General features: G+C 23.5%; 1 protein-coding gene across 8 annotated transcripts in view; it reads left to right on the forward strand.

The window, feature by feature from the left end:
- Positions 1-14,349, forward strand: part of brp (ELKS/RAB6-interacting/CAST family member bruchpilot) — a 345,910-nt gene that overhangs the window by 90,305 nt on the left and 241,256 nt on the right. For all 8 annotated transcript variants that reach the window (XM_075313347.1, XM_075313341.1, XM_075313342.1 and 5 more), the window contains 2 exons: positions 2,025-2,271; positions 10,632-10,687. In XM_075313347.1, the coding sequence (XP_075169462.1) occupies positions 2,025-2,271; positions 10,632-10,687 (303 nt within the window). The remainder of the gene's footprint in view (positions 1-2,024; positions 2,272-10,631; positions 10,688-14,349) is intronic.

Consider the following 14,349-nt stretch of genomic DNA (forward strand, 5'->3'; position numbering starts at 1 on the left):
ATTGTATTTCAATAGAAATTTTAGTCAACATTTTATTTCTATGGAAAATTTTTTCAAACTTCTATTTGTATAGAAAATGTAGTCGAAAGTTAATTTCTATGGAAAATTTTGTCAATATTTTATTTCTATGGAAAATTTTGTCAAAATTGTATTTCTATAGAAAAAATTGTCTAAAATTTTATTCCTATAGAAATTTTTGTCAACATTTTATTTCTATAGAAAATGTAGTAAAAATGTTATTTCTATAGGAAAAATTGTCAAAATTTTATTTCTATAGAAATTTTTGTCAAAATTTTATGTCGATGGCAAATTTTGTCAAAATTTTGTTTCTATAGAAAATTTTGTGAAAATTTTATTTCTATAGTTTTTTTTTAATTTTTAATAAATTTTCTACAGAAATAATTATTTCTGTGGAAATAAAATGTGAACAAAATTTTCTATAGACGTAAAAATTTCTATAAAATAAAATTTTGGCAAATTTTTCAATGGAAATAAAATTTTGTCACAATTTTCTATAGAAATAAAATTTTGACAAAATTTTGTATAGTTTTTAAAATTTTTCAATGAAAATAAAATTTGGACAAAATTTCAACAGAAATAAAATTTTCCATAGAAATAAACTTTTGACGACATTTTCTATAGAAATAAAATTTTGACAAAATTTCCCATAGAAATAAAATGTTGACTAAAATTTCTATTGAAACCTATTTTATTCCTCTTTTCTCATCGAGATAAAATTTTGACAATAATTTCTATAGAAATAAAATGTTAACACAAATTTCTATAGAAACAAAATTTTGACAAAATTTTTTATAGAAATAAAATTTTGGCATAATTTTATTTCTATAGAAATTTTAGTAATTTTATTTTATTTCTATGAAAAATTTTGTCAATTTTTATTTCAATAGAAAGTTTTGTCAAAAGTTTATTTTTATTGAAAATTTGTCAAAATTTTATTTCTATGGAAAATTTTATAAAAAATTTTGACAAAATTTTCCATAGAAGTAAAATGTTGGCTAAAATATCTATTGAAATAAAATTTTGACAAAATTTTCTATAGAAATAACATTTTTAAAAAATTTTCTATAGAAATAAGATTTTTACAAAATTTTCTATAAAAATAAAATTTTGACAAAACTTTCCATAGAAATAAAATTTTTACGACATTTTCTATAGAAATAACATTTTTACAAAATTTTCTATAGAAATAAAATTTTTACAAAAATTTTTCATAGAAATAAAATTTTGACAAAATGTTCAATAAAAATAAACTTTTGACAAAATTTTCTATGGAAATAAAATTTTGAAAAAATTTTTCATAGTAATAAAATGTTGACTAAAATTACTATAGAAATAAAATTTTGACAAAATTTTCTATAGGACTAAAATCTTGCCCAAATTTTCCCAAAATTTAAGTAGATTATTTTTGGCACGAGTGGCAACCGTGTTTGTACAGTTTAGAAGTAGTGCATGTGTAGAATAAAAATACACACTCTCCTTAATGTGCTCAGGATGTCTACCGTTACTATTTGCCCTCGTAATTATAAACCAATGTCTTGGCTCATACATCTTGCTTTTATGACAAACTTCGTTATGGAGTTTTAGTCAGTCTTGTGGATCGAAAATTCTAACTCCATTTTTATCTATGGTCATTAAATTACTAAAATGTAACCCACTCTAAATGCATCTACAATACTCCTTAAACTCATAATTCAATTATTTGACAAACATTTTGCCATCCACACATACAAAAGCCATAACAAATTAACTTGGCAAAATATGAAATTTAGAAAGTTCCTCTACTAAGTGCATGTCCATGTCATGACATGGCTCTAACATTCTATATTTATTCATATTACACATCACACTTAGTTAGATATGTCGAAGCTAATTAACTAAAAATGTTTTCATTTACTTTCTTTTCATGTTATTTACAAACAAAAACAAACCCCTCCCTCCTCTGCCCAAAACCAACCAACTAACTCGTGGCAACCACATTCAAATGTAAACTTCGCCTGCTATAGAAACAAGCCATGCTGGTGCGTCAATTAGAAGAAGAACTACGGGCTCGCATGCGTCAGCCGAATATTGAGATGCAGCAGCAGATAGAGGCAGTCTATGCGGAGAATGATCATTTGCAACGTGAAATTAGCATTTTACGAGAGACAATCAAAGATTTGGAATGTCGTGTCGAGACACAAAAACAAACTTTGATTGCACGCGACGAAAGTATTAAGAAGTTATTGGAAATGTTGCAGGCCAAAGGCATGGGTAAGTAGTTTTTTTTTTGATAATTTTGAGATGTTTTGAAGAAGTCATTATTGAAAAAGGGGGAGAGAAAATTTGGAGGTGAAAATGGGTTTGAAAATTATATTTTTTTAACAAGTAGAAAAAATGATTATATTTTCCACTAGATTAATTTAAGTTTTTTAAGAAAATTAAAATACTATGACATACCATGACGGCAATAAGAAATATATTTTCTTCTACCATATATAAAATTACAACTAAAATAAATATTTTAAAGTAAAATTAAAATTAATTAACAATAAAATACATTTTTATAATTTTTTCAATTTCGAAAGTAAATAAGATATTATAATATAGCAATATGAGATATTTCTTAATGTGAGAGTAACAGCAATTTGAGAAAAGAGAGTAATGATATTAACATAAATCATCCTAACCATGGACCAATTAACTGTGCTGTTATTTGTCTCTTCGCCATATATGGCATTCTTTTCTTCTCTATTTCAGATATCTTTAACATCGTCCTTTTGAAAAAAAAACATAACAGCAAATTTTCTAAAACAATATATAATTCTACATAATTTTTAATGCCAATTTTGTTGATTTGTATGGCAATTCTCATACTACGATAAGAAATTGAGTGTATCATATGCGGAATTGTTTGTAATTTAAGTGAATTGTAGACATTTGGTCCGATAGTCGGACTAAATGAAATCTGGTCCAATTTTTGAAGTTGATAAAATTTTTCCAATTTTCCAAAAAAGTCAAAAATAAAAAACACTTGAACAGTTTCTTATTTTTTATTTTTTTATTTTTTTGTTTGTTGTTTTGTTTTTTATTTTTTATTTTTTTATTGCAATAAGTTTTTTGGTTCGTCTTTTTTAATGTCGACTAGGCTTTGAAATCACGAGCCTATAAAATTTTATTTTTATAGGAAATTTTGTCAAAATTTCATTTCTATAGACAACTTTGTCAAAATTGTATTTTTTATAGAAAATTTTGTTAACCTATATTCTACAGAAAATGTTGTCAAAGTTTTATTTCTGTAAAAAATTTTTTCAACTTTTTTTTCTATAAAAAATTTTGTCAAAATTTTACTTCTGTAGGAAATTTTGTCAAAATTTTATTTCTGTAGAAAATTTTTTCAAAATTTTATTTCTAGAGAAAATGTTGTCATTGTGTTTTTTATAGAAATTTCTGTTAACATTTTACTTCTATAGAAATTTTTGTTAACATTTTATTATTATAGCAAATTCTGTTAAAATTGTATTCCTATTGAAAATTTTTTACAATTTTTTTTTTTTGTAGAAAATTTTATCAAAATTTTATATTTATAGAAAACTTTGTCAAAATTTTATTTTTACAGAAAATTTTGTCAAAATTTTATTTTTAAAGAAACTTTTGTCAAAATTTTATTTCTATCGAAAATTTTGTCAAAATTTTATTTTTATAGAAAATTTTGTTAAAATTTTATTAAAATTTTATAAATAAATAAATTTTACCAAAATTGTATTTCTATAGAAAATTTTGTAAAAATTTTATTTATAGAATATTTTATTAATTTTTTTTTTACGGGTTCCAAGCACGGTTGCCACTCGAGCGAAAAATAATCTTCCAAAATTTGGAGTACATTTTACCAAATAACTACCAAAAAAAACTTATTTTGTCATCATTTTATTTCTATAGAAAAAATGTTGTCAAAAATTGATTTCTATAGAAAAGTTTGTCCAAATTTCATTTCTACGGAAAATTTTTTCAACATTTTATTTCTATAGAATTTTTTTTTTCAAATTTTGTCAAAATTTTATTTCTATAGAAAATGTTGTCAACATTTTATTTTTATAGAACATTTTTTAAATTTTTTTTAAAATTTTGGTTCTATAGAATTTTCTGCCAAAATGTTATTTCTATTGAAAATTTTTTACATTTTTTTTTTTGTTGTAGAAAATTTTGTTAAAATTTTATTTTTATAGAAAACTTTGTTAAAATTTTATATTTATAGAAAATTTTGTTCAAATTTTATTTTTATAGAATATTTTATTAATTTCTTTTACGGGTTCCAAGCACGGTTGCCAATCTTCCAAAATTTGGGGCAAATTTTACCAAAAAACTACCACAAAAATCTTATTTTGTCAAAATTTTATTTCTATAGAAAAATGTTGTCAACATTTTATTTCTATAGAAAATTTTGTCAAAATTTCATTTCTATAGAAAATTTTGTCAAAATTTTATTTCTATAGAAATTTTTGTTTCAAAATTTTATTTTTATAGAAAATTTCGTTGAAATTTTATTTCTCATGTTAGTCTGATACTGAAACGCTTAGTGGAAATCTCAAAATGTGGAGTAAAATTTAGTTTAGTGAGATCCCGAAAAATTGGAAAAAATGCAGCTTTGCCGGGGAGGGATAAAAATCTCTACTCTCAATGTATAGTGAGATACTTGAGAGTGAGTAAGAACATTTAAGACTGATAATCCCAAACATAGAACAGATCTGTTAATTTATGTTAACATAAATAATAACACACTTGCATAAATGTTAGTTAAGGAAAAGCTTGATATGCAATTTAAAACAGCATAATGATGTTAATAATTGTGAAAAGTTTAAAAAATACGAAAATAGAATTATTTAAAAAATTTTTAAATTTAATTAGAAAATTAACAAAAATAAATTTAATTAAAAGTGAAAATAAGAATCAGAAAATCATCTGATTTTCAATGAATAAATCAAGCTTAAAATTCTATTCCATTTCCATTCGATTCTCATTTCCATTTTTTATGTTCAGACTTTGGCAACACTTATCATGACGTGCTAGACAGTGCGTAATTAAAGTTTCGTAATAGGCCCCAAGTTGTGGCAATATTTCCATGACTTTTTTAAGTTTTACCATGTCATCTTATAATTTACCAAAAATAATTCAACTTATAAAAGTTGCATGTATTTAAATAAAAGTTTTCAACTTTCAGTCTAGTAAGTTGAGAAAGTTAAAAAAAAACTGGAACGTCAAAACACCCAATGAACAAACCACTCGAAACCTCTGAAAGATATATGAAGGAATGAGGTTTCTTTGGGGTTTCTTGAATAGTGGAAATACTACCGCCACCCCCCTTCACACATCCACCACATCAATGTCAATATCCTTGATCACCGTCATTATTTGTTAACCTCCCGTTGTGTACAAAAGGCTTGGCTGGCTGGGTTGTCTTGATGCCAGTGTGTCTGGTAGTGTTGTGGCTTCCAATGTTGCTGCTGCTGCTACTGCAACTGCTTTGGCTACTGATTGCCACTCAATGTTGCAAGCATAGTCATACATCATTCGCTTTGATATAATAATTTTATTTTATTTTTTTATTATTATTTTCTTTTCTTCCTTCATATCTTGAATGGGTGTAAGGTGGTATTTTCTTTTATTTATTTGTGGTTTGCTTGTTAAGGCCAATGCTGGAGACTCTTATGGCGTCTTATGTAAACATTAACGCTGCTAACCTCAATAGGAATTTCTATTTGTTTCGCTGCTCTACTCCTTGCTCCTTCGACACAAACCAATGAATAGGACAGGCATACAAACAAGCCGGCAGATGGATGTATGGACGGACGAACAGACGGACGGATCAACAAACCGACAGATAATCAATAAATAAAATGTTCAATAAAGAAACAAGATCCAATAATGGCTACAAGCAATCAAACAATGTAAGCAAAACCCCTCCCGAAGCCCCGCAAAAGATGATGGGCAGCAGATGGCAACTTCCCATGGAAAGTAAAAAGTTGTTAAACAGAGTTTTCTTTCTATCGCATTGAAGTATTGGCATTGATGTATGACTCCTTACTTTATATTAAAAAATAAAGGTTTTTAATTTAATCGTTTACATATTTTCCTACGATATTAGTATGGATGAGATTCTCAAATGTTATTGTACCACAGGGTCAAATAAAATGTCGTGGGGTCAAAATAAATCTCGAATACTAACGGGATAATATCATAAAGGCAGTTTTGAAACAACGGTTGCCACAGTTGCTAGAAATAAAATTTTGACAAAATCTTCTATAGAAATAAAATATTGACAAAATTTTCTATTGAAATAAAATTTTAACAACATTTACTATAGAAATGAATAAAATGTTGACAAAATTGTCTATAGAAATAAAATTTTGACAAAATTTTCTATAAAAAAAAAATTTTTACAAAATTTTCTGAAGAAATAAAATTTTGACAAAATTTTCTATTGAAATAAAATTTTGACATTTTGTATAGAAATGAAATCTTGCTAAAATTTTCTATTGAAATAAAATTTTGACAAAATTTTCTATAGAAATAAAATTTTGACAAAATGTTCTATAGATATAAATTTTTGACAAAATTTTCTATAGAAATAAAATTTTGACAAAATTTTCTATAGAACTAAAATTTTGACAAAATTTTCTATAGAAATAAAATTTTGACAAAATTTTCTATTGAAATAAAACTTTGACAAAATTTTCTATAGAAATAAAATTTTAACAAAATTTTCTATAGAAAGAAAACTTTAACAAAATTTTCTATAGAAAGAAAACTTTGACAAAATTTTCTATAGAAATAAAATTTTGAGAAACTTTTCTATAAAAATAAAATTTTAACAAAATTTTCTATAAAAATAAAATTTTTATAAAATCTTCTATAGAAATAAAGTTTTGACAAGTTTGACCATATATATATATGTTGAAAAAATTTTCTATTGAAATAAAATTTTGGTAAAATTGTCTATAAAAATAAAATTTTGGTAAAATTTTCTATAGAAATAAAATTTTGACAAAATTTTCTATAGAAATAAAATTTTGAGAAAAAATATCTATAGAAATAAAAATTTAACAAAATTTTCTAAAGAAATAAAATTTTGAAAAAATTTTCTAAAAAAAAAAATTTTCGATAAAAATAAAATTTTGACAAAATTTTCTGTAGAAAATAAAATTGTGACAAAATTTTCTATAGAAGTAAAATTTTGGCAAAATTTTCTATAGAAATAAAATGTTGACAAAATTTTCTATAGAAATAAAATTTTAACAAAATTTTCTATAGAAATAAAATTTGGACCATTATCTTCAGAAAAAAAATTTTGCAAAATATTTCTATAGTAATAAAATTTTGAGAAAATTTTTTGCAGAAATAAAATGTTGACAAAATTTTCTTTAGAAATGAAATTTTGACAAAATTTTCTTTAGAAATGAAATTTTGACAAAATTTTCTATAGAAATAAAACTTTGACAAAATTTTCTATAGAAATGAAATTTTGACAAAATTTTCTATAGAAATAAAACTTTGACAAAATTTTCTATAGAAATAAAATTTTGAGAAAAATTTCTATAGAAATAAAATTTAGACAACATTTTCTATAGAAATAAAATTTTAACAAAATTTTCTATAAAATTAAAATTTTAACAAAGTTTTCTATAGAAAGAAAACCATGACAAAATTTTCTATAGAAATAAAATTTTGAGAAACTTTTCTATAAAAATAAAATTTTAACAAAATTTTCTGTAGAAATAAAATTTTGACAACATTTTCTATAGAAATAAAGTTTTGACAACATTTTCTATAAAAATAAAATTTTGACAAAATTTTCTATAGAAATAAAATTTTGAAAAAAAAAATTCTATAGAAATAAAATTTTAACAAAATTATCGATAGAAATAAAATTTTAACAAAATTTTCTATAGAAATAGAGTTTTGACAATATTTTCTATAGAAATACAATTTTGACAAAATTTTCTATAGAAATAAAATTTTGACAAAATTTTGTGTATAAATAAAATTTTGACAAAATTTTCTATTGAAATAAAATTTTGACAAAATTTTCTATTTAAATAAAATTTTGACAAAATTTTGTGTAGAAATAAAATTTTGACAAAATTTTCTATTGAAATAAAATGTTGACAAAATTTTCTATTGAAATAAAATGTTGAAAAAATTTTCTATTGAAATAAAATTTTGGTAAAATTGTCTATAAAAATAAAATTTTGGTAAAATTTTCTTTAGAAATAAAATTTTGACAAAAATTTCTATAGAAATAAAGTTTTGACAACATTTGCTATAAAAATTAAATTTTGACAAAATTTTCTATAGAAATAAAATTTTGAAAAAAAAAATTCTATAGAAATAAAATTTTAACAAAATTATCGATAGAAATAAAATTTTAACAAAATTTTCTATAGAAATAGAGTTTTGACAATATTTTCTATAGAAATACAATTTTGACAAAATTTTCTATAGAAATAAAATTTTGACAAAATTTTGTGTATAAATAAAATTTTGACAAAATTTTCTATTGAAATAAAATTTTGACAAAATTTTCTATTTAAATAAAATTTTGACAAAATTTTGTGTAGAAATAAAATTTTGACAAAATTTTCTATTGAAATAAAATGTTGACAAAATTTTCTATTGAAATAAAATGTTGAAAAAATTTTCTATTGAAATAAAATTTTGGTAAAATTGTCTATAAAAATAAAATTTTGGTAAAATTTTCTTTAGAAATAAAATTTTGACAAAAATTTCTATAGAAATAAAATTTTAAGAAAAAAAATCTATAGAAATAAAATTTTAACAAAATTTTCTAAAGAAATAAAATTGTGAAATAATTTTCTAAAAAAATTTTTCTATAAAAATAAAATTTTGACAAAATTTTCTATAGAAAATAAAATTGTGACAAAATTTTTAATAGAAGTAAAATTTTGGAAATTTTTTCTATAGAAATAAAATGTTGACAAAATTTTCTATAGAAATAAAATTTTAACAAAATTTTCTATAGAAATAAAATTTGAACCGTTTTCTTCAGAAACAAAATTTTGCAAAATATTTCTATATATTTTGAGAAAATTTTCTACAGAAATAAAATGTTGACAAAATTTTTTTAGAAATGAAATTTTGACAAAATTTTCTTTAGAAATTAAATTTTGACAAAATTTTCTATAGAAATAAAACTTTGACAAAATTTTCTATAGATATAAAATTGTGACAAAATTTTCTATAGAAATAAAACTTTGACAAAATTTTCTCTAGAAATAAAATTTTGACAAAATTTTCTATAGAAATAAAATTCTGACAAAATTTTCTATAGAAATAAAATTTTGACAAAATTTTGTGTAGAAATAAAATTTTTACAAAATTTTCTATTGAAATAAAATTTTGACAAAATTTTCTATAGAAATACAATTTTGACAAAATTTTCTCAAAATTTTAAAGAAATAAAATTTTAAAAAAATTTTCTATAGAAAAACAATTGTGACAAAATTTTCTATAGAAAAACAATTGTGACAAAATTTTCTATAGAAAAAAAATTTCTATAAAAATAAAATTTTGACAAAATTTTCTATAGAAAATAAAATTTTGATAAAATTTTCTATAGAAGTAAAATTTTGGAAACATTTTCTATAAGAATAAAATTTGGACAACATTTTTTTCAGAAATAAAATTTTGCAAAATATTTCTATAGTAATAAATTTTTGAGAAAATTTTCTACAGAAGTAAAATGTTGACAAAATTTTCTTTAGAAATGAAATTTTGACAAAATTTTCTTTAGAAATGAAATGTTGACAAAATTTTCTTTAGAAATGAAATTTTGACAAAATGTTCTATAGAAATAGGTTAGGTTAGGTTAGGTGGTAGCCCGATGTATCAAGCTCACTTAGACTATTCAGTCCATTGTGATACCACATTGGTGAACTTATCTCTTATCACTGAGTGCTGCCCGATTCCATGTTAAGCTCAATGACCAGGGACCTACTTTTTATAGCCGAGTCCGAACGGCGTTCCACATTGTAGTGAAACCACTTAGAGAAGCTTTGAAACACTCAGAAATATCACCAGCATTACTGAGATGAGATAATCCACCGCTGAAAAACTTTTTGGTGTTAGGTCGAAGCAGGAATCGAACCCACGACCTTGTGTATAGAAGAAAAAATTGTGACAAAATTTTCTATAGAAATAAAATTTTGACAAAATTTTCTATAGAAATAAAATTTTGACAAAATTTTCTATAGAAATACAATTTTGACAAAATTTTCTATAGAAATAAAATTTTGAAAAAATTTTCTATAGTAATAAAATTTTGACAAGCCAAGTTTTTTTTATCAAAGGGCAATTTTTTTTAATCAAAAGATAATTTTGGTTATCATGTACTCAATATCTCAAAAAATTCTGCCACTAATATGAACATAATTTATGAGACCCCTAAGATATTTTTAATTAAAAACTTTTTTCATTTCATAGTAATAAATAAATGCAAATTCTTTCATTTCTATTTTTCTTTTCAAAAACAAATCTACAAAACATTTACATTGACCATGGCTCCATGCTCTTATCAACTGGGAATTTGAAATGAATCACAAATCACAACAACTATCTAGGCAAAGAAGAAGAACGACAAATGTTCCAACAAATGCAGGCTATGGCCCAAAAACAGGTAAGTTCCAGTCCCCCAATTAATTATCCTCTTTCATTATTATTTGTATTTGTATTTGCTTTTCTTCTCTCTCATAACATAAGAGAAAATCTCAACAGAAAGAATGATAAGAATAAATTCAGAAAATTAGAAGAGTTCAAAATCTTCTCAAAATAATGAACAAACCACATTGAAATTCTTGTTTTTTTCGCTATAGAAAAAAAGTAAATGAAATGAAAAATAACAAAAAAGAAAATCAAACAAAAACCTCTTTACACAAATTAGTAAAAATAATAAATCGCATCATTTCTTTCCATGTGTATTACTAATACTTTTTTTTTTTGGTTTCGTTGTATTTACAAAAGCAAGAAAAAAATGTCTATGAAAATTTAGTTTGGTGTTTTTTGGTTTTTGGTTGGTTAAAGAATATTTTTTTGGTTTTTATATTCGGTTAACGAAGTTTTCATTTGCCTGAATTTATAACCACAAAACAAAGGAACAAAAAAACGAAATAGTATGAAAATAATGAACAAAAATATATAATTATTTCACTATATAATAATAGCTACGCAATTTGCATAATAATTGTTTAGTTGATTTTTTATTTTATTTTTTAGGTTTTGGGTTTTACTCAATTTTCACAAAATATTTTCCTTTTTTGGGTTTCATTACCATACACCATTATGTTTTTGATTTGAAAATATTTTACCATCACATGCCAAAAAATTATAAATAACATTTTCATTTGTTTTCTCGTTTAACATGGGAAAATATTAAAACGAACCCCCCTCCATATCAACAAAAACAAACGAAGTGAATAAGCAGAATAGAATTCATTACTTCATTAGTGTTTTTGTTAGTGATTGTCCAACAACACTTTGCTCTATAACTGAAATTTTTTTCTGTCCTTCATATATCCACAATTCACCACTCATTAACAGTTAAATGTTATACAAAAAAAAATATTTACCTCTGTTAACCCCAAGCCACTTCATTTCATAAATCAGTTCATACATAGTAACAGAGAACCAAAAAAATACCCGTTATCTTAATGAACTGAGGCCACTTAACCTACATTGTCCCCCTCCTCTCCCCACCCCATCAAAACAAAGTCTTAAAACTCTCCCAAAAAAAAAAAATCTAATTCTCCCCCTCTCTACACTAACTCTCAAATTGTGTTTGTAGTTTTGAGAGAAAAACGAAAAAAACACCAACTGAAATTACTGTTAACGATTAGTTCACATAGTTTTTTTGTGTTTGTTGTTCTTAGTATTTTTATTTTTATTGTTAGTTATTCTTTTTGTTTTCCGTTCAAATTCAAATTCCTTAGTGAACTTGAAGTATTTTAGTAAGACAGAGAGCGAGAGCAACAAAAAAAAAACAAGAGAGATATATAGTATGTGTTTGATTTACACGAGGTTAATACAAATTTGCCTTTTTTACATTTTCGGTTTAGTTCCGTTTCCGTTGCCTTTTAACGCTTTTCCTGATTTATGTTTAAATTTATGCCCATCGTATATTTTCGACCAATTGTAGGTTTATTGTGTTCATTATTTATTCATTTCATTTTAGTGCTGTGAATTCGTTTTTTTGAAATTTTTTTTGGCACTCATTTGTATGACAAACACAATGTACACCAGTCAACAAACAAAAAAAAAAAACAAAGTATTTTGACAAATATTTTTTTTCCATTTATGAAAAATTAACATTCAACTTTAGGCTTATTTTTATAGTGAAAATTGTTTCGCTAAACTTTTTGGACATTAAAATGGATGGAAATTAAAATATTTAAATTGCTCTTAGTTATTATTAAATAATTTAAGATATTGTACGTTTTTCTATACCATTGCAAGATTTGTTGCAACGACAAAAATCGATTCGCATAGTAAATTTCGATATAAACCAATTCTTTTAGAACATTTTTTCTAAGAAAATCGATTTTAAGCGAAATTTTCTATAAACACCAAGCTTCGAAGAGAATTTCTAAAAAAATTGATCTTCATTGCAATTTTTTATAGAAATAGAACAATGAAATTCATTTTTCATTGAGAAATTCGTTGCAAATAGAATTTCGGAAAAAAAACATGCTAAGAAAATTGTTTCCATATAAAATTTAAATTCTCATAGATAATTGTTTCCATATAAAATTTCAATTGTCATAGAAAATGTTCCATGAAAATCGATTTTAAGCGAAATTTTCTATAAACACCGATTTTCTAAGAAAATTCTTATAAAAATCGATTTCCATTGCAATTTTCTTTGGGAATCGATATTCATCGAAATTTTCTATTGGCATCGATCTATATCGATATTCACAGAAAATTTCGATAAAAATCGATGCCAATAGAAAATTTCGATTAATATCGATTCCCAAAGAAAAAAAAATTCTAAGGAAAATATACAATCCAAAGAAAATTTTCTACGAAATTCGTTTTTCATTGAGATATTCGAAGCAAATAGGTTTTCGGAATAAAAATTTCGAAGAAATTTGTTTCCATAGAAAATTTCGATAAATGCCAATACTCATAGAAAATTTTCTATGAAAACAGATTTTGAGCGAAATTTCCTTTAAACAACGATTTTCTAAGAAAATGTTTATAAAAATCGATTTTCATTGCGATTTTCTTTGGGAATCGATATCCATCGAAATTTTCTATTGGCATCGTTTTTTATCGAAATTTTCTGGGAATATCGATTCTAAAGGGAAATATTCAATCCAAAGAAAAATTTCTACGAAATTCGTTTTTCATTAAGAAATTCGTAGGTTTTCGGAACAATAATTCAAAGAAAATTGTTTCGATAGAAAATTTCGATAAATGCCAATTCTCATAAAAAATATATATGAAAATTGATTCTAAGCGAAATTTTCTATAAACACCGATTTTCTAAGAAAATGTTTATAAAAATCGATTTTCATTGCGATTTTCTGTGGGAATCGATATCCATCGAAATTTTGTATTGGAATCGATTTTTATCGAAATTTTCTGTGAATATCGATTCTAACGGAAAATATTCAATCCAAAGAAAAATTTCTACGAAATTAGTTTTTCATTGAGAAATTCGTAGCAAATAAATTTTCGGAACATAAATTCAAAGAAAATTGTTTCGATAGAAAATTTCGATAAATTCCAATTTTCATAGAAAATTTTCCATGAAAATTGATTTTCTATAAACATCGATTTTCTAAGAAAATTTTTAAAAAATCGATTTTCATTGCGATTTTCTTTGGGAATCGATATCCATCGAAATTTTCTATTGGCATCGATTTTTATCGAAATTTGTTGTGCATATCGATTCTAAAGGAAAATATTCAACCCAAAGAAAATTTCTACGAAATTCGTTTTTCATTGAGAAATTCGTAGCAAATAGATTTTCGGAACAAAAGTTCAAAGAAAATTGTTTGGATAGAAAATTTCGATAAATGGCAATTCTCATAGAAAATTTTCTATGAAAATTGTTTTTAAGTATCTTTTCTATAAAAACAGAGTTTCAAAGAATATTTTTATAAAAATCGGTTTTCATTGCGATTTTCTTTGGGAATCGAAATTTTCTATTGGAATCGATTTTTATCGAAATTTTCTGTGAATATCAATACTAAAGGAAAATATTCAATCCAAAGAAAAATTTCTACGAAATTCGTTTTTCATTGAGAAATTCGTAGCAAATAGATTTTCGGAATAAAA

This window comes from Haematobia irritans, chromosome 5, assembly GCF_050003625.1.
Source record: "Haematobia irritans isolate KBUSLIRL chromosome 5, ASM5000362v1, whole genome shotgun sequence".
Taxonomy (NCBI): domain Eukaryota; kingdom Metazoa; phylum Arthropoda; class Insecta; order Diptera; family Muscidae; genus Haematobia; species Haematobia irritans.